This window comes from Phocoena phocoena, chromosome 10 (assembly GCF_963924675.1).
Source record: "Phocoena phocoena chromosome 10, mPhoPho1.1, whole genome shotgun sequence".
Classification (NCBI taxonomy): domain Eukaryota; kingdom Metazoa; phylum Chordata; class Mammalia; order Artiodactyla; family Phocoenidae; genus Phocoena; species Phocoena phocoena.
This window is the reverse complement of record NC_089228.1, coordinates 9439524-9462567: the sequence shown is the minus strand read 5'-3', so window position 1 is coordinate 9462567 and position 23044 is coordinate 9439524. Positions and strand designations below refer to the sequence as shown.

The following is a 23044-nucleotide window of genomic DNA, read 5'->3' as shown; positions in this document are numbered from 1 at the left end:
TGTAGGTTATTACAGAATATTGAGTAGCGTTTCCTGTGCTATACAGTAGGTTCTTGTTGATTATCTGTTTTATATAGAGTAGTGTGTATATGTTAATCCAATTTACCTCCCCACCTTCTACTTTTGGTAACCGTAAGTTTGTTTTCTATATGTGAGTGTGCTTCTGTTTTGTAAATAAGTTCATTTGTATCATTTTTTTTTTTAGATTCCACGTATAAGTGATATCATATGATATTTGTCTTGGTCTGACTTACTTCACTTAGTATGATAATCTCTAAGTCCATCCATGTTACTGCAAATGGCATTATTTCATTCTTTTTTATGGCTGAGTAATATTCCATTGTATGTGTATACCACCTCTTCTTTATCCATTCATCTGTTGTTGGACATTTAGGTTGCTTCCATGTCTTGGCTACTGTAAACAGTGCTGCAGTGAACATTGGGGTGCGTGTATATTTTTGAATTATGGTTTTCTCCAGATATATCCCCAGGAGTGGGATTGCTGGATTGTATGGTAGCTCTATTTTTAGTTTTTTAAGGAACCTCCATTCTGTTGTCTATAGTGGCTGTACCAATTTACATTCCCACCCACAATGCAAGAGGGTTCCCTTTTCTCCACACCCTCTCCAGCATTTATTGTTCGTAGACTTTTTGATGACGGCCATCGTTACCAGTGTGAGGTTGTACCTCACTGCAGTTTTGATTTGCATTTCTCTACTACTTAGCGGTACTGAGCATCTTTTCATGTGCTTTTTGGCCATCTGTACGTCTTCTTTGGAGAAATGTCTATTTAGGTCTTCTGCCCATTTTTGGATTAGGTTGTTTGTTTTTTTGATATTGAGCTGCATGAGCTGCTTGTGTATTTTGGAGATTAATCCCTGGTCATTCTCATTATTTGTAAGTATTGTCGCATTCTGTGGGTGGTCTTTATATTTTGTTTATGGCTTCCTTCCACTATTAGTATTCTCTAGAAAAGCTTTTACTTAAAATATTCCTTAGAGTGTAAGGAGGTTTTTAGGTTTATTTTCTTATACTAACTAGGAAAACATATCCTTTAAGTTATATATATGTAGCATTTGTCATTAATGATATACATAGTAAATAATAGTAAATGATATGAAAAGGTACAGTGTAAAATAATAAATAATAATAAAATAGTAAGGTAGTAAATATTATACTATACACACAAACATACACACACACACATAGGATATGTACAAATATTTTATTTCAAAACCTAAGAGAAACTAGCTTGGCATTTTCTCACATTTGTTTTGCTTCCAATATTGTTTGTCAAACCACAATGGCCAGTTTTCAAATTTGGAAAGTTTTCCATGAATTCTATGTCAGAAACAGAGATGTCAGTGTTCCTTAATATGATTATTGATTTTACTGTGGCAATAGATTAAGATCAGAATGAAAAGCGAACTCTTTTGTCTGAGGTATAATAGAGGCAGCCTGGATAAATAGGATTCTTTTAAGTAGAAAGCACACACAGTATAACGTTAGAGAGATAAAGGTGAAAGATGGCTACAGGAAGACTAGAAAAAGTTCAAAATTAATGTACGGGGTCCTTTGCTTAACAAATATGGCAGATATAAAAGAAAGAGACAAATATTTGAATATTTGTCAATATTCAGAAACAAAAAATTCTCTACCTGCCATCATAGTTCTTCAGCTTTGAAAACATTACTTAGTTATTGATCTCCTTGAGACCATTTAAGATTTGTGACTTTTTTTAAAGAGTATATCCATTCCCTGTAAGAAATAAAATGTGTCTTCATACCTTTGCTTGACATTGTAGTAGGGAAATTGTCTTTTGTTTCTATTTTACTTTCTATGCATGAATATAAACATGACTTAAGTCTGACTGCTGGAAACCAGGCACCAACACCCGTAGCTCATTGCTGCAGGATGCATGGGCTGATCATGATGATAAACAAATCTAATGGATCCTTCCTTTGGGATGATAGCTTTAGGTGTTTTCTTGGCATTAGTAATGGCGAAATCAAGAACTGTAAATTCTTAACTGCTCAAAGTGGAGAAGGTTAAGGGAGCTATCTTTCCAATCCATGGAGGAATATTATGGCTGAAAACAACAAGGAGCTTGACTAAATTATTGCAAAGTTGTCTGTAAGTTGAAGTCGGGAGAACAATTAAAAGAAAAAAAATATATATATATATATATAATTAAACTTGTCCATATTAAACCATTTTTTAAAAAGAGTCTTGGGTGGCAGAAGGCTGAATACTTTTAGCGAACTTTCATGGATGTTCATAGCAGAAGAATTATAGAGGTCATGCCATTAGAAGCACACCAGTTTAGTGCCTGGAATGTGTTCACAGAAATAGGAGTACAGTGTAGGGGTTGTTTATAAGCTAATCCTATTGGAAGCGTACTTCCAACGTTATCACCTGTCCTCAGCTGTGGTGGATATGCTATTAGGGAATTATTGACTGTTGATGGTTTTCTTTGCCTTGTAAACAGTTGGCTTAAATTGTCACCTGTATCTACTTCTCAGGCCCCTGGCCTACAGACACACGTGGCCGACTCTCATCTATCCTTCAAGGTTGTGGCAGGCAATGGCCACTCTCTCTCTATTCCTTCTATTTCCTTAGTGATAAAACTCAGTTTTTTGGGGGTGACAGTGTACACAACTAAAAGACTACATTTTTCAAAAGTATTTTCTGGCAATGAGGTTTACCATGAGACTATTTTGGACAGTGGTATATAGACGGCAGTGTTGTATGCAACGCTGGGAAGATGCCGTAGAAGGACTTCACCCAGTTGGAAACGGTGCCCCTTTGTCTTTTTCCGTATCTCCCATCTTGCTGTCTGGAGTGAGTCCATGATCGCTGGAACTTTGGCAGTATCCAGGACCCTATGTGGCACTGAGGATGGAATTGACTTGACAGAGTGGTGTAGCAGAGAAATACAAAGAGTGTGGGTCCCTGGTAATCATGGGACTGCCATGCCAGCTCTGGACAGTTTACCTATCAACTTATGTGAGAGGGAAATAAACATACTTTTGAGCAACTGTTATTTTGACTTTTCTATTTTTGCAACCAAATCATTTCTGAATTCTTACTGATTAAAAATCGAAATGTCTTACTAATTCTAAATTCTAATACAGAGACGGACTAAAAATTTAGAACAATATAGATTTTTGGAAACATCACTTGTAGGACTTAGTCAAAACATGTGATTTTAGTCCTTTCCCGGTGACTCTATGGCAATGAGAGTTTTGGGTAAATTACTTTCCCTCTCTGAGTGTTATTTCCTCCTCTAAAAGTAGAGATCTGAATCCTTTAGCACTAACATCATGTCCTGGAGCATTTGATAAACATTGTCCTTGCAACCTGGCTTCTAAAGGAAAGATCAGTAAGAGGACAAAATGCCCAAGTCCAGCCAAGACGTGCCTCTAACGGGAATCCATGCATCATGGAGGGGGTTAGCAGTTCCATCTCAAATGCTTTCCAGAAGCAACTGTGTTAACAGTTAACAGTACTAGTAGTACATCATTCATGACATTCTCTCTCCTCCTCAGTCTCCACAGGAAGCAGTCAACCTAAAATGTAATTACAGGTAAAAAATATGCAGTCATGGTAATTAGAAGACGATATGGTAGCAGGTGATGTGATAGCAGAAGTTGTAGTATACAAGGAAGGAATCTTAAAAATGGTAAATTCTAAAACAGTCCGTATTTCCAACCATACGCAGTGAAGAGAACCTACCAGGCTACTGCAATCTGAAAAATACCTTGAAATTTTTACAGGAGGTATTTTCTCACACACATACTTAACCAAGAAACAGTCTCCTGATTTCAGGTCCTAAAAGCTGCAGCTAAAACAGAGATGGGTAAAATAATTTTATTTCTAGAGGAAGGTGTTTGGGCCAATGAATGCCAGGTCTGCAGAAACCAGTACAAGCCGCACTGGCATGCTGCCTGCAGTTCTGTTTACTGTAAATTCAAATATTTCACAACAATTATACCAAGGTCTTTTAATCCTCAGTGAACTTCACCAGTATTTTGGACCTCTGGCTAAGACTTGACCCTCCCAAAGCTTTAGTATTTGTTTTTCCTTTTCACTTCTCCTATGTCCATCCAGGAACTAGGAAGATGGACTGAGAGGAAATAGACAAAGGCTCAGCTTTGCTTCTTCCACTATTGCCTGTGATCTGCAGACAGAGGAGAGTCTTATTAACAAAGTGGGCAGATTCCTTATCACCCCTGACAGCAGGGAATAGCCTGCCTCAGATACCAGGTGAAACTACGTAAACCTTTTGTCCCAGAGACCTTGGTGAAGAATCAATGACATTTTCCCTAATTGCCTGCTTGTTGAGTGATGGTAGTATTTGAGTGAAGGAGCCTCTTAATTATTACCCTGGAGGTATCTGGGACTTAGGAACTCCCGGGGTTTCTGTTTATGTGTCACCTAACTATTCTTCCAAGAGTGCCATCACTGACGTGGAAAGATGTTGTATCGTTTTTTAGTCTGTAAGAATAAGTATTGTAATAAGGGAAGAAACAAGATCAATTTAAATAAGCATTAATTTTATTTCATCACCTCGTTTTATTCTTTGCTATAAATTCAGTGGAATTATGGATCCTACCCTCAAGCCATACAAGTTTCTCTACTTTCTTCAAAAGAACGCCACTTCTTCATCACTCTCTACATTTGTCTTTACCACCGTCCTTCCCAGCGTAGGCTTCCCTCTGCCTCTTTGCTGGGGAAATCTTCCTCCTATCCTCCAGTTATCTTGCACACCTCTTGGTTGTGTCTTCTACAAAATTCCAGTTTCTCATAGTTGTTCTCACCTTAATGACCCTTCAGTATTTGATTTAGACCAGTTCCATCCAATAAAGTGGTTTCTGGGGAACTACTCTAATGATTCTGTGGAAGAAAAGGATGGTGGACCGCATGTAAATGCCACATATTATGTTCCCCCATGTGGTGAGTAACTGCATGAATGCACTCAGGGAGTTCTTTATGCATTCTTTAAATAATCTTGCATGCTTACAAGCATGCCAAACTCAAGTTAATTTAAATTGGTGACTCCATACGTTGCCACGAGACATTTATTTGTCGGCCAAATAATCATTCACTTATCTGTCTTCTTCCCTGCTAAGAGAACCCGGGTTTTCTTTTTTTCCTGGCAACAAGAAATCCATCATCAGAAGTTAAATCGTAAGTCAATCACTGTTTAGAGTATGGATGATAATATGACATGATTTCAGCCAATGAGATATGAGGAAAAGATGATGAGGAGGGCGACATTTCAGAACAAAATCTCCTTGATCAAAAATCAAATAGATAAAAGAGAAAGCCTTTGTCTACCAGAGCTCTCCCTTCCTTCTCTTAATGATATCAGGTGAAGTGTGATGCCTGGAGCACCAGGAACCACCTTATGCATCTGAGACAAAGGTTAAGAGAACTTCAGTGAAAAAATCCAGTCCCTTGGCATGGTGGAGTCACTGTGCCTATCTGAAAACCAGCTACAATCCAGATTTATTTTGTGATTGTATTATCTAAGTCACTAATAATTGAGTAATAGAACTCACTGTAAGGTTACTTGTAGCCCAAAGTATCCTCACTTGTGATTTTCAAATACCAATGCCACTCCAGCATTATGTACATGATGTGATCCAGTAAGATACATAAAAGAAAGGAGAGACATAGTTTCTTTCCTCAAGGAGTCTGGTAGCATACAAAACTGGTAATAATGAAACTGGGATGAAAGCTAAGTAACAAACGGCAAAGAGTGTTGAGGACCAAGAGAGGACTCTTTGCTTAGCTGCAGAGAACCACGGGAAATTCCCCAAAGCAGTTTGCATGTGTTAAACCTGCATCTTGAAGAAGTATTAGGGTTTAAATAAGTAAAGATAGGAAGCAGGTATTTTCAGGCCTGTCCATAGCCCATACATAAATAAGGCCACAGAGAACTAAATACATTCGTTCTGTAAAATTGTCTGATAAATTTATCTGGTCTGATGAATTTGATTATAGATATACTTTGGAATAACTTTGATGTTTTGTACGTGTGTGTATGTCTGTGCTTTAGAACATTTTGGAGGCTTTAAAATGCAAGTTTACTCTCAACTCAGAATTTACCTTCTACCTTATCTATGGTACCACCGTCAGTCCTTCTTTTATTTAGCTGTTTTGTTCCCTTTGTGACTTGTATCTCTCTGTATATGTGAATATGTATACATATATATATATATTTACACATATATGTGTGTGTACGTATATAGTTACATATTAGGTTGTCAGATCTCTAAAACTGGTTTACCTTATTAATTATTATATCTATAGTTCCTAAATTTTACAGATTAAAAAAAACCTGGTCATATGCCATTGGTATAGTAATGTGTTATCTGAATTAAATAATAGGGAATTATTTACTGTGCAGAAGTCTGATGAATCATCTTTTTTGTATGAACATATAGTCGCTGAATGCTTGTTTACTTGGAATATAAGCCATACAAAAGCTAAAATGTACAGCCTAGTTTTCTTCCTTTTCATAAGGGAAAAAAATAAATAAGAAATTTTTGTCAAGTAAGCCTCTTTCAGGGAATCAAAGGATCAGCACAGATGTAACTTCACCTCTGGAACATCTACATGTGTAGTCTTATACAATGGGAATTAATGTGCCTGCAGCTCTGCCAGACCCTGACAGTGGCTCCTGAATCATTGAGTGAAGATTGCATCGTGTTCGGTAGCATTTCTAAGCGCATTTTGTTATGCTCGTACTTTTTCACAACAGGAATTCACACAGAGTCTAGCACATAGTTTGCTACGGTGTTCAATTAACTATAACACTCCATGTTCACCCATCCTTAATAATCAAGATTTTTGGGGACTATGATGTACTTATAAAGGTGGCTAGGTTCTCAGAGAGAAAATAAGTTTGAATTTGATTTCATTCTCTCCTGAAACAGACTGCCTTCACTTTAAGCGTCTCCTGGCTGTGTCCCTGTAAAGGACTGAGCCTTTTGGCGGCATTGTCATTGGGCTCTCTACTAAGAGACCGGATGACTGAAGGTGGCTGGGAGGCATGCTGAGCTTTGATAACTGGGACGATTGGCAGGTAGAAATGAAAACAGGTAAGGTAGAGACAGGCCACAAGACATCAACAAGATCTCCTTTTATTTTCATTTTGTGACCATGTTGTTATGAGTGCGGTTGTCCTTTTACCCTGACGGACCTCATGCCCAGTGGTTCTCAACCCCGGCAATTTTGAACAGCCTCCCCGCTGCCAACCCACCACACGCACACACACACCACACACACACCACACACACACACACACCACTCACACACCCTGCATACCACACACCGCACACACACCACACTGCACACACACACCACAGACACTACACACACAGTGATATTTTGCATTGTCTGCAGTCATTTCTGACGATGACAACTGCAGGATATACTACTGGCATCTAGTGACAGAGGTCAGGGATGCTTCTAAACATTCTACACTTCCCACTGTACAAAGAATTATCTGACCCCAGATGTCAGTAGTACTAAGGTCAAGAGATGCTACTCTACAGAAATGTGACATTTGTACTGCTAGCAAAACACCTTAAAGGTCACCCTTGAGTGTTTGAAAAACCAAACCTCTTGGTGTGAGAATCTGGCCCTCAGAGCCTGAAAGAGATCTACGATCATTTCTAATATACTGAGAAATGTTAAAACACTTACTTTGGTTACTTTTTGTTTCTTAATATATAGTTTTATATATATATATATCCCTATATATAGGGATATTGGACAGAGATAATTCGGAGACATGTAAGATTAGGAAGGACCCTGATAGGTCATAAAAATCATTTCTGCCCTTCTGTCTGTTTGCCTGGTAAAGTGTACACTGGTGATTTCTGTGGTGCCATATCGGGAGGGAAATTTCCCTTTGTCCGTTGTCTTTTTATGCTATGGAGATATGGGTAGAGGTATTTCTCCAATCTACAGAAGGCCACAGAAAGCCCGTTTACGTACTACACACGCATGCAACCTTTCTCACACTTGTAACCAAGATGCCTATCTCAGGAAATAACACTGGACAGAAGAGCCCTGTATGTGACTATGGTACATATACAGTTTTCATTTTGTAAATATTGCATGTTTGCCCTGTGGTATAGCTTGGGCTCATATGATTCGCCTCATTTTATGGCTAGAGAAATAATCCTGGAGAGTGTGTCCCACTTGATGGCAGCTACATGTGTTGCTATTTCGGCGGCTACAAACCACCCAAAAGTTATAGCTTTCTCCTGATCTTCCATGTTTCATAGGAAATAGGGAGAGACAAGTTTTATCTCCAGCGCTGTTTCTAACGTTTGCCAAGTGTGAGATGTGAAAGATACTATGTGTTCCTCCCTTCCCCCGGCAAAATCATCATCTTCATCGTCATCATCATCAGTAACCCCAGCCTTACATTATTTCCTCTCAGGCATTTCAGTAAGAAGATTGTTTCTTTTGTCTGTAAATTCTGACCTCGCCTTGATACTGCATCTCACTTGCTCACCTTGGTCTAGGTCAGGTCATGTGATTTCCTTTGAGTCAGCCATGTAGCTTAAAGGAACGCTGTGTTCTGATAGGCTGGCTTGTGTCACACACAGCATCTGGATCCTGCAGTACCACCATCTCCACATAAACTACAGGAACAGAGTGATGTGGAAGGCAAAACAGTCAATATTCATGACAATAATATCTGTATCAACCATAGGGTGCTGCAAAGTGTCATGAGATTATATATGTAAAGTATTTCACCTCCAAAAGCCCGGTATATAGAGCGATTTAATAAAGCAACCATAATAAAAAATAATAGATAACATTCTTTAAAATATGTATTAGACAAATTTGACTTGCAATCCACACATAAAATTACTTGGTTCTAAGAAAATGGTTACTACCACTTACAGAATGTTAATGTATTTGGTGTCATACAATTAAAGAAATGAAAGGCAGAGGACAAAGAGTTGCAATACTTGATGATAACCTTTGTTGTGAGGAATCTAAGGTTGAGTGAAATTCCAGACTTTAAACAAATTCAAAAGTATTAGTCATTCCTCAGTACTTTGAAGTAAATACTGTCAAAAATCAGAACCGATGGCCAGCTGTCCTAATACGAGCAGAGATGTTATCTAGAGAAGAGATGCCTATAAATCATGGAGAGTGGTGCTTCAGAGAACGAGCCTGAATGCGGTATTTGACCGTTTTTCCTTTTGGGGGGCGTCCGTATCAATAGAGCTTAATAAGAACTACGAGCGCAGTTCCTGCTGACTGTGAACTTAATAATGCCCCACTGGGAGTTCGTTAATACCGCAACAGGTGCACTGAAGCGTGACCTTAATTGCTCACCATACTTCCAAAAATTGCCTTTTACAAGTTTCGTGGAAACTCCCCTCTGGAGCAAGTGTTAGTACATTTCGGATTGCCTTTCTTGGTTGTGCAAATTCCCCAGGAACCCGGTGGGGCCGTAAACCTCATTTACCTTGCCAAAGGTAAGAAGTTCCCAGGTGACTGACTTTGTTATAGGCGCTGCCCTTATAACATAAAGAAGAAGCAGCAGCTCAAAACGCATGAAACAAATTTCAGATCTTTCATTTGTTTCTACGTACATGAGATGGTTCTACTTTTGAAAATAAATGTCTAGTATTTATTTTTCATGGCAAGTTCACGTTGCAATAGGAGCAACAGTTTGGATTTTTTAAAATATTTGCATTGCTGTGATCTAGTCCACATCTGGATTTGGATCTTCAGTTATCTTGACAGATGTTGACACTGAGATGATGCCTAAAGGAGTGTGTTTCCAAGCCTGTGGGATCCCTTTGCCTTTAGAGTGATTATGGGATAAAACTAAATTTACAAGGGTTCTATCTTGTCAACACTTGGAAAGTAAAAGTGCTTCACACCAAGTTTGTCTCACAGAGTTAGAGTGAACTCTGGGCACTGTGGTGTATGGTGCTTAGAGTTTTCAGGTCTTGGGCATAGAGGGAAAAATATCAGAGTGAACAATCCCCTAAGTGACTCCCTAGGTCCCTTTACCTTTGAACCCCGATCCGTTGTCAGCTTGTTCTACCTGCCAGTGATGAAGAAGGAAATCCCAGGGGAAAATGTGCCAGGGAAAAGAGAGAGTGACAAAAGTGTTTGCTGTTGTGACTTCAGCTGCCCCTCAGAGCCCCTCGCAGGGCGGGGATGACTCCCAAGTGCTGTGGGTCCCTCTGGCCACACCAACGCTGTGCAGGAGGGATTCTGTTTCCTTCAGATTACTTCATTCATTACTTCACCGGCTTACCCTTTCATTCAACAATAACGATAAGGTTCGTATTCTGTACCCAGTGCAGTGCTGTCCAGTCGTGACAAAATGATGAACGAGGTCAGTACTCTCCAGGAAAGGTGCAAACAATAAACAGATAAACGGATAATTGTATACTGAGAGTTTTGACGCTTCTTACCAAAGAAAACTAGTGCTCCAGAAGAATTCATCAGTTGACTCCTGCTTTCAAGGGCAAATATGGGAGAGATTAGGAGGGGTGGTGTGTACCACTAATTTGGATCATTCTTTCAGTCCACCTAAAGAATTCAGTCACCACAACCGCTTGTATTGGTGAGGTACACATATTGATGACTTGAGAGTTTTTACAGTGTGTAGAAGATGGAAGTTACTTAAATGTCCACTGTGATTTTCTTGAAAGTAGTTTTCCCCTAGCCTGTTTCTCTTCGATTTACAGAAATTCTTAAATATGCATAAATATTTTAAAAGACCAATTAGAGTGAATTGGGTCTTCCTTTTCCTATTTTAAGGGTAATGTATGGATTGGGAAAGTGTTACATCTGATGACTTGAAGAATGATGGTTTTATTGCTTTTACTGTTTCCTTTACGGTGCTTAAAAGGTGTCAGGAAAGTTGACTTCTACATAAATTTTATTTTATTTTATCTATTTTTTAACATCTCTATTGGAGTATAATTGCTTTACAGTGGTGTGTTAGTTTCTGCTTTATAACAAAGTGAATCAGTTATACATATACATATGCTCCCAAATCTCTTCCCTCTTGTGTCTCCCTCCCTCCCACCCTGCCTATCCCACCCCTCTAGGTGGTCACAGAGCACGGAGCTGATCTCCCTTTGCTATGCGGCTGCTTCCCACTAGCTGTCTCTTTTACATTTGGTAGTGTATATATGTCCATGCCACTCTCTCGCTTTGTCACAGCTTACCTTTCCCCCTCCCCATATCCTCAAGTCCATTCTCTAGTAGGTCTGCGTCTTTATTCCCGACTTGCCCCTAGGTTCTTCATGACCTTTTTCTCCCCTTAGATTCCATATATATGTGTTAGCATACAGTATTTGTTTTTCTCTTTCTGACTTACTTCACTGTGTGACAGACTCTAGGTCCATCCACCTCACTACAAATAACTCAATTTCGTTTCTTTTTATGGCTGAGTAATATTCCATTGTATATATGTGCCACATCTTCTTTATCCATTCATCCGTCGATGGACACTTAGCTTGCTTCCATGTCCTGGCTGTTGTAAATAGAGCTGCAATGAACATTGTGGTACCTGACTCTTTGAATTATGGTATTCTCAGGGTATACGCCCAGTAGTGGGATTGCTGGGTCGTATGATAGTTCTATTTTTAGGTTTTTAAGGACGCTCCATCCTGTTCTCCATAGTGGCTGTATCAATTTACATTCCCACCAACAGTGCAGGAGGGTTCCCTTTTCTCCACACCCTGTCCAGCATTTATTGTTTGTAGATATTTTGATGATGGCCATTGTGACTGGTGTGAGATGATATCTCATTGTAGTTTTGATTTGCATTTCTCTAATGATTAGTGATGTTGAGCATTCTTTCATGTGTTTGTTGCCAATCTGTATATCTTCTTTGGAGAAATGTCTATTTAGGTCTTCTGCCCATTTTTGGATTGGGTTGTTTGTTTTTTTGTTATTGAGCTGCATGAGCTGCTTGTAAATTTTGGAGATTACTCCTCTGTCAGTTGCTTCATTTGCAAATATTTTCTGCCATTCTGAGGGTTGTCTTTTGGTCTTGTTTATGGTTTCCTTTGCTGTGCAAAAGCTTTGAAGTTTCATTAGGTCCCATTTGTTTATTTTTGTTTTTATTTCCATTTCTCTAGGAGGTGGGTCAAAAAGAATCTTGCTGTGATTGATGTCATAGAGTGTTCTGCCTGTTTCCCTCTAAGAGTTTGATAGTGTCTGGCCTTATATTTAGCTCTTTAATCCATTTTGAGTTTATTTTTGTGTATGGTGTTAGGGAGTGTTCTAATTTCATTCTTTTACACGTAGCTGTCCAGTTTTCCCAGCACCACTTATTGAAGAGACTGTCTTTTCTCCACTGTATATTCTTGCCTCCTTTATCAAACATAAGGTGACCATATGTGCGTGGGTTTATCTCTGGGCTTTCTATCCTGTTCCATTGATTTATATTTCTCTTTTTGTGCCAGTACCATACTGTCTTGATTACTGTAGCTTTGTAGTATAGTCTGAGGTCAGGGAGCCTGTTTCCTCCAGCTCCGTTTTTCGTTCTCAAGATTGCTTTGGCTATTCGGGGTCTTTTGCGTTTCCATACAAATTGTGAAATTTTTCTAGTTCTGTGAAAAATGCCTACATAAATTTCAAATGATAATTTAAAGGTGTGAGATATTTTTAACCCTATTTGGTGCTCAACATTACCAAAACCATTTTTGTGTGATAGGCAAATTTTTTATAAAGAGTAAAGAACAACAGAATACAATGAGATGAAAATTAAGTCCTATAATAAAGATGAAAATTTTTTGGTTTTTAAATTGGGGAAAGGAAGGCTCAAAGGGAGATGGGATATTTATTTTCATGTTGCAGAAGTGTGATTATACTAAATTGTCTTCATCAAAAGATCAGTTCTACATTTCTGAAGGGGACTGGCAAGAGGGTAGAGATTCAACAGCAGAAAAAGAAAGTATAGCTATGATATCAAGGGGAGTGTGTCAGTTAATCACTAAAGACGACTTATAATAATTTGGTCAGTTCAGGTACCAGTTATATACATACTTTCAAATAATTACCCTGTAGACTTAAGCATTAGTTTGAAAACAAGTAACTAAATATACAGGATAATAGTTGATAAGTAACAGAGCATATTTCATAGGTTACATACATTCTTGCTGTTCTTCATCTCCTATTGCTGGGCAGAATTTCCTTATATAGCCATATTTTTATCTCAGAAATGAAATCCATTTGGTTGTTCGTTTCTTATTCTAGCATCATTATATGCGTAATGTACAAATAATTACCCCTGAATATAGGATGTGTGTGTGATCCTAAAGGGACATATGAGTCTTAAGCTGGTAGGTGTTTGTTATTTATAATGGAAGGGCTAAACCACTGATAGCAATCATTTCAATGGGTAGTGAGGAAATAAATCTGCTTCACCAGGATCTTCATTACTAAAATTTGGGGCACAGTTTAGAAAATGCATTTGCACTGGAGGCATTTCACAATCGCGATGTTTTACCACAGCTACATAAATGCTAATTTAAGTAGAAGGCTGGATGTATCTTCATTAGCACTTGTTCAAAGGTAGAAAGGAATTTTGGCAGGGAAGGTATCTGTGCAACAGCACAAAGATTTTGCATTTCCTCAAGTTGAAATTGATGGAAATGTATTGCCATGCTTGGCTTCTTTTTTATTTCTTGTAAGAAAAGGTATTTCTCTCCCTCCCTCCGTCCCTCCCTCCCTCCTTCCCTTTAATTTTCGTCCAAAGCCTTAATTCAGTTGATATTTTTCACCTAAAATTTATAACCCTTGAACTATAAATGAAACATAGGAAACTCAATCTTTTCACACATTTGTATAAATTTTAATAAGACATTTATATAAAATGTTTTAACGACAGTCTAAGGATGACCTGTAAAATTGCTTTCAGTGGCTCTGTAGTCAGTACTGTGGACAGAACTTGGCCTAGACTACAGTAATCTAATACCCTTCGTTATTTCATGCTTATTGTTCAAATGTTTTAGCAACAATTCAGCAAAGTATCGTAGTTAAGAGTTTAGAAGTTTGCATTAGGCTGTGTCAGGTTTGAGTATTGCTCTGTCTTACAACTTTGTGACCTAAGGCAAGGTCATAGTCTACTTTCAAGTCTCAATTTCTTCTTTTGTAAAATGACTTAATAATAGTATAGTATAATAAAGTATAGTGAAGACTTTTTACGGTTGGTTAGATAAGGTAATGCATATAAAACTTTTAGTGATAATGATAACCAACAAAGAACTACTATATAGCACAGAGAAATATACTCAATATTTTGTAATAACCTATAAGGGAAAAGAATCTGAAAAGTTTCATATATATATATATATATAACTGAATCGCTGTGTTGAACACCTGAAACTAAGACGATATTGTAAATCAACTATACTTAAATAAAAATAAATGAATACAATTTAAAACATTAAAAATAAACCCCAAACTTTTAGAATATTCTTGCCACATGGTAAAGAGTTAAATAAATAGTACATACTATTTCTAAAGCAAGAATGATAGGAATATGTAAACATTTTCTTAGGACAGTGAGGGAAATGTTTTTGCTAATGTGTCACAGAGAACTTTGGGAAGTGAAATGTGGAGAATGCATAAACTTAGTAAGAAGACACACACTTTTCTCTCTTCTGATTGTCGTTACCCCATGTATTAAGTACCCACACTGTCCCAGGCATCACTCTAAGCAATGCACATTTGTTATTCCTGCCCTTCTAAACAATCTAATTAATCTAAACAAACTAATTAATAATGTAACCACCTCACCACAGTAAACACTAGTGAACAGAAACTTGAGGCTTCGATTCCTGATCTTCTCAATACCAAATCCCATTTTATTTTTACTGCACTTCACTACCCCTATAATTGAGGAGTCCCTCAGGTGCAGACCGTCAGGAGACTTGGAGGCTTTCTCGTGATGGCTTTGGATTTCGAGTCAGGAACGGAGAGCCTGCCCCTGGTGGTCATAGAGCAGAACTGCATCAGGGATGGGCTGCGTGGAAAATGGTGGGTCGTCTACCGTCAGGGCAAGACTTGACTGTAATGTTCACATAGAAAGGCTGGTGGAGAAATGAGCTTTACAGAGGTGGTAACCAGCTTTAAACAATGTCAAATGGGTAGACTTGAGGCAAACTGCCCTGAAAAGAGAAAAGTAGGTTAATATTGAGTAGAATTATCAGGGCTCAAAGAATTGAGTGTAGCTTTGACATCTTCGGGGCAAAGAGTTGCACTGTTGGGCTTTGTCTGAGCAAAGATCAAAACTGGCTTTTAGATATATGAGACATCTTTATGCTAAAACAAGGGCAAGTCCTGGGAGAGTTTACAACCAGAATTTTGTAGGAGTTGATCATTCTTACAGGTAGATAAATCATACCTCTCATAGTCTTCTGCATGCTAGTGGTAAGAGAAGCAACTGGGGAGCATTCTTTGTCAAAGTAACTAGCTTAGGGATCCTGACGTTAGACCCTAAGCCGTGCTTCTCACCTATGGCTGCTTCAGGTCTTCTCCTAGAGTATTTGGGATCCTGGGTAAATATTTTCTTTTCAAGGTTTCTTTCTAAATGCATAATTTTCCTTAACTAAAATCAGCATGTCAGGACTACTCAGGTAGTGTAATCTGAAATGATCCTGAGAAATAAATACTGTGCCCGTCAAGAGGAATAATCTGCTCATTAAATTGTCCTCTTGGAACCAGGGTCCTGCTCTAGGATGATTCGTTTAGGCACAAGTTCTAGAACGCCTTGAGACATCTGGTTAATCCCACGTGCAGTAGAGGGTCAGAGAATTCTCTAAAGGCAAAAAAATGGGAATCAGAGGTCCACGTGGCTCCACTCAATCAGGACTGTCATCTCTCTCTCAGCATCCAAATGAAGCTTAAAAAATTTTGAGAAAGGCCCTCCAAAGTGCCAGAAGAGCTGAAATGATGTTGTTGGGGCAGGGAACCCCCTTACCTGGGTCTAAGGGTATTAGTGAGCTATCAGTACTTCATAATGTGCTTATGAAGAATAAATTAAATAACGCACGCAGCTTACTTAGATATTTCCTCATAGGTGATGAGCACTCAATCGACGTTAGGTGACTAATGACGTCTACAGTATTCATGAGATGTGTCAACTAAACCAGTCTCTGTACACACTCCAGTTAGGCTGTTGTGTCTTTTGTTTCTATTAATGTATAAGAAGTAAAGCATGACTCACAATGCTAGCCAGAATGGTTAAAATTATTTTTCCTCCCAACCGTCACGCTCTGTGTAATTGCCATTCCATTCCCATTCCTTTCTCCAAGAGGAGAATAAAAGGCCAAAGCATAAAAGTGGATGCTTCTTGTGCTGTTAAGAGGTGGTTGGTTGCATTTAGGTGGTCTACACTTCCATGCTATATGTGGCAAAACACGCTTCCCCTTTGGAGCTCAAGCCCTGTATTTTAAGTAAATTGTCATAAGTATACGTGAATCTCTCACATCCTGATGGTGTGCCCTCATGTGGTGATTTCTTATCTTTTCAGATCCCCCAGATTAGTTATGCATCAACGGCACCCGAGTTAAGTGATGACCGTCGCTATGACTTCTTCTCTCGTGTGGTCCCGCCCGATTCCTTCCAAGCCCAGGCCATGGTAGACATCGTAAAGGCTCTGGGTTGGAATTATGTGTCTACTCTCGCATCGGAAGGAAGTTATGGAGAGAAAGGTGTGGAATCCTTCACGCAGATTTCCAAAGAGGCAGGTAGGAAGAGATTGCAATGATCAAGATGACCCTCTTTGAATGTCTGTGGCTTGTAGAGCTCTTTCAGTCTTCATTAAACAAACACTATTGGTAATCGCACTATCCCTACGCTCAAGTTCCCCCTTGCCTGTGAAGTAAATTTGCAAAGTCTTCGTTTAAAATGCTTTGTTGTTTTGGAAGAGAATACTTTCACAACTATGAAACTGAAATCCCTTTAAGTATTAGTGGAAGGAATGGGGAGGAAAAAATAGGTACTAAAATTGATATCTGACTTCTGTGTAATAGATAATAGTGTGGATTGCAGGCTGTATATGGAAACATGAGCAAGTGTGGCTAAATGTGCCTCTTCCTGTGTCATTTCTCTCCGCCGGTCTCCAAAATGGAGAGAATTGTTTAAATTATGAGAACCCAACCACAGGGACACTTTGCTTTGAAGGGGAATGACACTGAGGGCTATGAGTGACTTGGCCAAAACAAAATTAAGTAAATTATCCAGGAAGTAGAATGTACTTAGACAGACAGTCTTTGAAACTTTAGATTCTTTTGAGAAAGACAGTTCTGTTAGGTAGCATTTGCAGAAGATTCTTTTATGTATGTTTAATAAGCTCAAAATGGAGGTAATGGGTTCGAATGTTTGGCCAGCTGGCTTCCATCGGGCAGATTTTGAAAAAACGAGACAAACTCTTCAAACTTAGGAATCATGACAATAAATACACAGGCTTCCCCATATGGAAATATTGGATCTAGTAAACATATATATATTTTTTAAATGCATGCTTGGGTATTCCTATAAAGCTCTTAGACTAAAGTCTGGTCCTCAGTTTTGATGGTAAGAATATTATCCAACTTGTCATTGCCCAGAATAGTTAACTAACCATAAAGGAAACAAACAAGCAAGGCAATAGAAACAGAGGTTCTTTTCACGAGGAAAGATGTCATAAATCCTGAAGACATGGCTTTGGGTATTTTGCTTTCAGATTACAGACATCCTCAGGCATGTAATGCTCCCGCATATAGATGGTGTGTCTTTACATGGCTACTGAAATAAGGAAGCCGCGACTTGTTTATGAATCTTGTGCTTTTAACTCGGCACCTTATCATGACCTCTAATTTGAAACTTTCATTGGAGGGCTGGGTCAGTCTCGTACTCTTCCTTCTGGCTGAAATACTGTCACTGTTAACACCTTTGACTGCCGAGCTCCTAGTCATTTACAGGGCTCATCCTAAACGCCATTTCTAGGTTCAAGCAGACATGCACACAAAACTTCCTGGATTCTGTCTGCTTGGTCTTGTGTTTCTAGTGGCTCCTCCCACAGTAGTTATCACACATTAGCATAATTTGCTGCTGCTGTTGATTTCTGTCTTGTCCCGTAGACTGTAAGAGAGGTGGTGTCGTCTGAGTCACTACTGTAGTCCCAGCTGCTTTGTTTCTAAGGGAAACATTTCTGCTATAATTCAGCGAAAAACTTTCCGATAAGGGAAGAAATCTTAACTCTGGCCTTGTGTCTTGCGTGCTGTGATTTTTAAGACTCATTAACAACCGAATTCATGAATCTTTAAAGAAAAGCCTAACCACTTTTGATAGCTATGTGTTTGTTGGTTTCTTTTTTTCTTTGACTCCTGCTTTGACCAGAATAATGTGAGAGGCCCGCTTAAAGACATATCTAAGATATGGGCATAATAGCCAATAGGAAGAGAAGATATGGGTAAAATAGTAAGATAAAGCTCAGAAATAAAGTTCAGATACCTTTTTGTTCTACATAATTGCTGCAAGTGGATCTCAAGTTTAATACTGCGCGTGGTACTGGACAAAGCAAAGGACCCTACCCGTTCTGTTACAAAATGTACAGTGTTCAGAAGGGCAAAATCATGTTGACTGTTCAAGAAGGACAGGCTCAAGACAAATGTTGGCCTTTATAAAAGACTGTACTCTATAGACAGGTGAGTGGTGAGTTTCGTAAAGTTGTTTATTCCTGGTGTCACTTAGTGAAAACTTAAGATATGAGTCTGCTGTATGACTCTTCTAAAAGGAAGAGTTTGGGTAATGTGGTCTGAGCTCCCCAGCTCATAATTTGAGCTAATCATATCAATTTACTGAAATGACCCAACTCAAAAATAAAATTGTATTACTGGCAGCCATTTTGGATGAAATCCTTCAATCGGAAAGCGTTTGAATTTGGGGATGAGTATAACTAAACAGCCAGCTGCCGAAATGCCAGAAAACATTGAGGGTTCGGCCAATGTCTTGCAGTCGGTTCTTCTTCACCTTAAGTATCATGACAGTTGATGTGTATTCATGTTAAATTTCCTCGGCACCGTAGCATATGTGCAGTTAGTTTAAGTGAGTTCACTTGTGTGCTTAACAAACACCCCTGCGTTCAACTCCCTGCCCATCCCTTCAAAAAAGAGGAAATAAAGAGGAGGGGGAGTTATAACTGAAATAGACTATGGTAAGTTTACTCACTCAGCGTGTGTGTTACTTCACAAAAAAAGCTGAGATGGGAAACGTGATTCCGTCATTTCTTCAGTGGGTGTCACTTCTATGGGCCTCTCATATTGTGAGCATCTTGCTAAGCCAAAGGTGATTCCAGTGTGTAGAGATACATATTCATATTCCACGACCTCTAAGAAGAATCCAACTACTTCCTCTGACTTTCAGTCAAAGAAGCAGCAATATATTCTAATTCAGAATACAAAGAAAAAGGATTTTTAAAATTTGCCCTTTTGGAATTTCGGGGAAGTATGCATACTTAGGGAATTTTAGGGAATTTTCAAGGGTCATTTTCAATGTTTACTTTTTTCCTTTGCCTGCTGCTTCTAGAACCTTACCCTCAAGAAAGATACAAGCCAAGGTGTATCTGTGGGAGAGGCAGTGTGGCATATACATAAGCGAGCACTGAGGTATCAGAAAGACCCGGATTTGAATGATGGGCTCCATTGCTTTTGTGCTGTACAACTTTTGACACATGATTGAACTTTCCAAGTTCTCAGATTCCTAATATAGAGAGTGAGATTAATGATGATCAGGTTGGTAAAATAAATAAGATCATGTATGGGGAACGCAACACCCAGTGACACCTAATTCTTAGTGTTCCTCACTAGTTTCCTATAAATCAGTAGCATTTTTGCTTGAGTTTCAAAAGTTTGAAAATAACTAGTGATAGAGAACATTTGCCTTTAGTTATAACTCAAAGGTTATTTTTATATATATATAAAATTATATATATATATATAAATATATATAATTATATAGAATAGCTGAGTTGCTATTCTTTTTCTTAATTTGAATGACATTTATCTACTTTTGGGTTTTTTGCTTGGGGGATGTATGTTTATTCCTTTTTACATTTAATTTAATTTTTTTATGCAGCAGGTTCTTATTATCTATTTTATACATATTAGTGTATAGATGTCAATCCCAATCTCCCAATTCATCCCACCACCACCCCCCGCCCCTGCTCTCCCCCCTTGGTGTCCATATGTTCTCTACATCTGTGTCTCTATTTCTGCCTTGCAAACTGGTTTATCTGTACCATTTTTCTAGATTCCACATATACGTGTTAATAGACGATATTTGTTCTTCTCTTTCTGACTTACTTCACTCTGTAGGACAGTCTCTAGGTCCATCCACATCCCTACAGATGACCCAGTTTCGTTCCTTTTTATGGCTGAGTAATATTCCATTGTATATATGTACCACATCTTCTTTATCCATTCGTCTCTCGGTGGGCATTTAGGTTGCTTCCGTGACCTGGCTATTGTAAATAGTGTTGAAATGAACATTGGGGTGCATGTGTCTTTTTGAGTTATGGTTGCTCTTCTTACTAATATGCTTCCATCATATAAGAAGCATAACAAGAAAAGGAAGTGAGCTCCTCAAGTTGTCCTGTGTATGTGGTGTGTGTGTGTGAGGGTGGGGGGAGAGCACGAGCGTAAGCTTGATGTTGTTTCTTTGTTCTGCTGGAAGGTTCCAAGGAGTTACTTCCATTCTTTCTAAACAGTTTGATTTTGAAGATTGTGGTTCTTCTTTATAAACGTCTGTAAGAGTTTCACTCTGTTAAAATGCTTTAGTTCCAAAGTTTAGACTTAAGTCCTGAACCAAAGGCTGCTTGTAAAACTGGAGCCTCAAAGATCCCCACCACGCATAGAACACGGGGTGCACGCTCCTTTGTCAGACTCTGGTAGAACAAATCAAGACAAGGATGTCCGAAAAAGAAGCCATCCTTCAGCAGGGGGCCATCTAATTTGTCTGGGACATGAAGGCTTACACACAGTTCCTCTAAGCTGTCAGAAAACCTCAATAATTTTCGTCTCATGTATAGTCATGAGATATTTAAATATGCATGGCTGCTGCTCCTTGTTGAACTTTCAGAAAGGACTGTAACATGATTTTCTCAGATGATGAGATATTTGTAGAACAGTTATATTTGCATAAATCGCCCTATATACTTGAATGCACGCACGTGCAGTATCGACAAAAGCAATTTATCGATTAGTATCACAGAGAATGAGAGACTATTCACTCCCAATGCGCTTTAAAATTCACGTCAACATAATAAACTAAATAGCGTAAATTAGACACAAAGACTCCTTTTTCTAAGTAAGGGGCAAAGGAAATGCTTATGATATCATAATTCACTAATATAGTCCAGATCATTTGAACTAAATTTGAGTCAAGGTTTACAAGAGTAAGGACATCACATACAACGCTTCTAGTCTGCCAGACAATTTTCAGGAGAATCCCATGACCGCTGCTTCACAGTATGACAGAAATAGTCATGATTTGTTACTGCCATGGTGTTGTGAGACATATCAACTGTTCAAAACCAGGAAAAATGTTTGAGCTATCTTTTGGTATTTCATGCCAATCACTTAATACAGCTATTTCAGTGAGTCTCATTATTAGTCTCTTTTTATTTAATACTTTATCTTGACCTAGAATATTCTTACCTAGCATAACTAGGTGCAGATTTGACTATTAGTAACTATTATTCAGTCCTCCATTTTTTCTAGACCTTAGGAACTAGTTGGATTTGTTCATTATAGGATTCTGTTCTGATTAGAGGATTCTTTGCTCCTCCTTGCTTCACAGATGCAGTGCTCTCTTTCGTTGGGTTGTTGTCAGCCTTCTCCACCTGACTGTAACCTCTGTGAGGTCAAGGACTTTGCCTTGGGACCCTATCATCTAGCCTAACTTTTGGCCTTTACAAGGCATTCAGCAAATAGTTGTTAAAGGAAAGAGAAAAGGAAGGAACAGTTGTATTTTTTCCCTTTGCCTTTTAGGGAGAAAAAGGCATGTAGGGGGAGGACGTATGATACATAGTTTTGAGGATATATAATTCCGTGACTTGTGGGTCACAAAAATTGTATCCTAGATCTCTTTGCTCTGGTATGTCACAGTTACCCCTGCCCTAAATCTGCTTTATTCTTCCCTGTTACTGTCCCCACACAAAATTTACAGCAGTGTGATGCAACAAGGCTATAATTCCCAATACCCCCATCTACGTATCTATGTTAAATTTGAGGATTTTCCAGTTTGTTTGTTTTTTTTTGCCTTTGTCTATATCATGGTGAATATAGAAAATTCTAAGACCTTTTAATGTCTGGTTGGAGTGTTTCCTTAATGAACTGTTCAGCGGTCCCAGCTTAAATACAGGTGTTGAATAAGGACTTAATTTCAAAATACAAAATCACAAGCATTCTCATAATATCATCTATTTCCAGTTGTGCTTAAAACGAAACTGTAAGTTCCTCAAGAAGAAGCTTTATTATTTTATCTTAATTTCTGGACCCTCAGTGGTTAGCACCACATTTTAGATTTTAACCCATACTGGATCTTTTAGCACATCTTGAGAATGTCCCCTCATCCCCATTATCTGTACAGTTACTTTAGTTCTGGGCTCCACTTTATTCACCGTGATTCACAGCTAGAGTTACTCATGCCTCCAGATTAGCTCCTCCAATATAGCATCCATTTTACTAAAATGATCGACTTACTAAAATACAAATATAGCCATTCTTTTATCTGTTCCTGGCTTCCCTTACCCCAGAGGATTGAGTAAAAGGTGTCTAGCATGGAATATAGGTCCCTTCTGACCTGGTGTCTGATTTAATCACCCATCTCACTCCACACTAGGCCTGCCATCTTTAATTCCCACCTCAAGTCCCCATACACACACTCCTTGCCCCACCACAGTCACACTTCTGTGGGTTTCAGGATATCCTGTGCCTTTGCTAACGCTTGGCTTTCTGTGTGGATTACCAGCTAACTACGGTCT

General features: G+C 38.7%; 1 protein-coding gene across 3 annotated transcripts in view; it reads left to right on the top strand.

Annotated features, from left to right (window-relative positions):
- Positions 1 to 23044, top strand: part of GRM7 (glutamate metabotropic receptor 7) — an 843150-nt gene that overhangs the window by 257235 nt on the left and 562871 nt on the right. For all 3 annotated transcript variants that reach the window (XM_065884514.1, XM_065884513.1, XM_065884515.1), the window contains exon 2: positions 16550 to 16766. In XM_065884514.1, coding sequence (XP_065740586.1) covers positions 16550 to 16766 — 217 coding nt within the window. The remainder of the gene's footprint in view (positions 1 to 16549; positions 16767 to 23044) is intronic.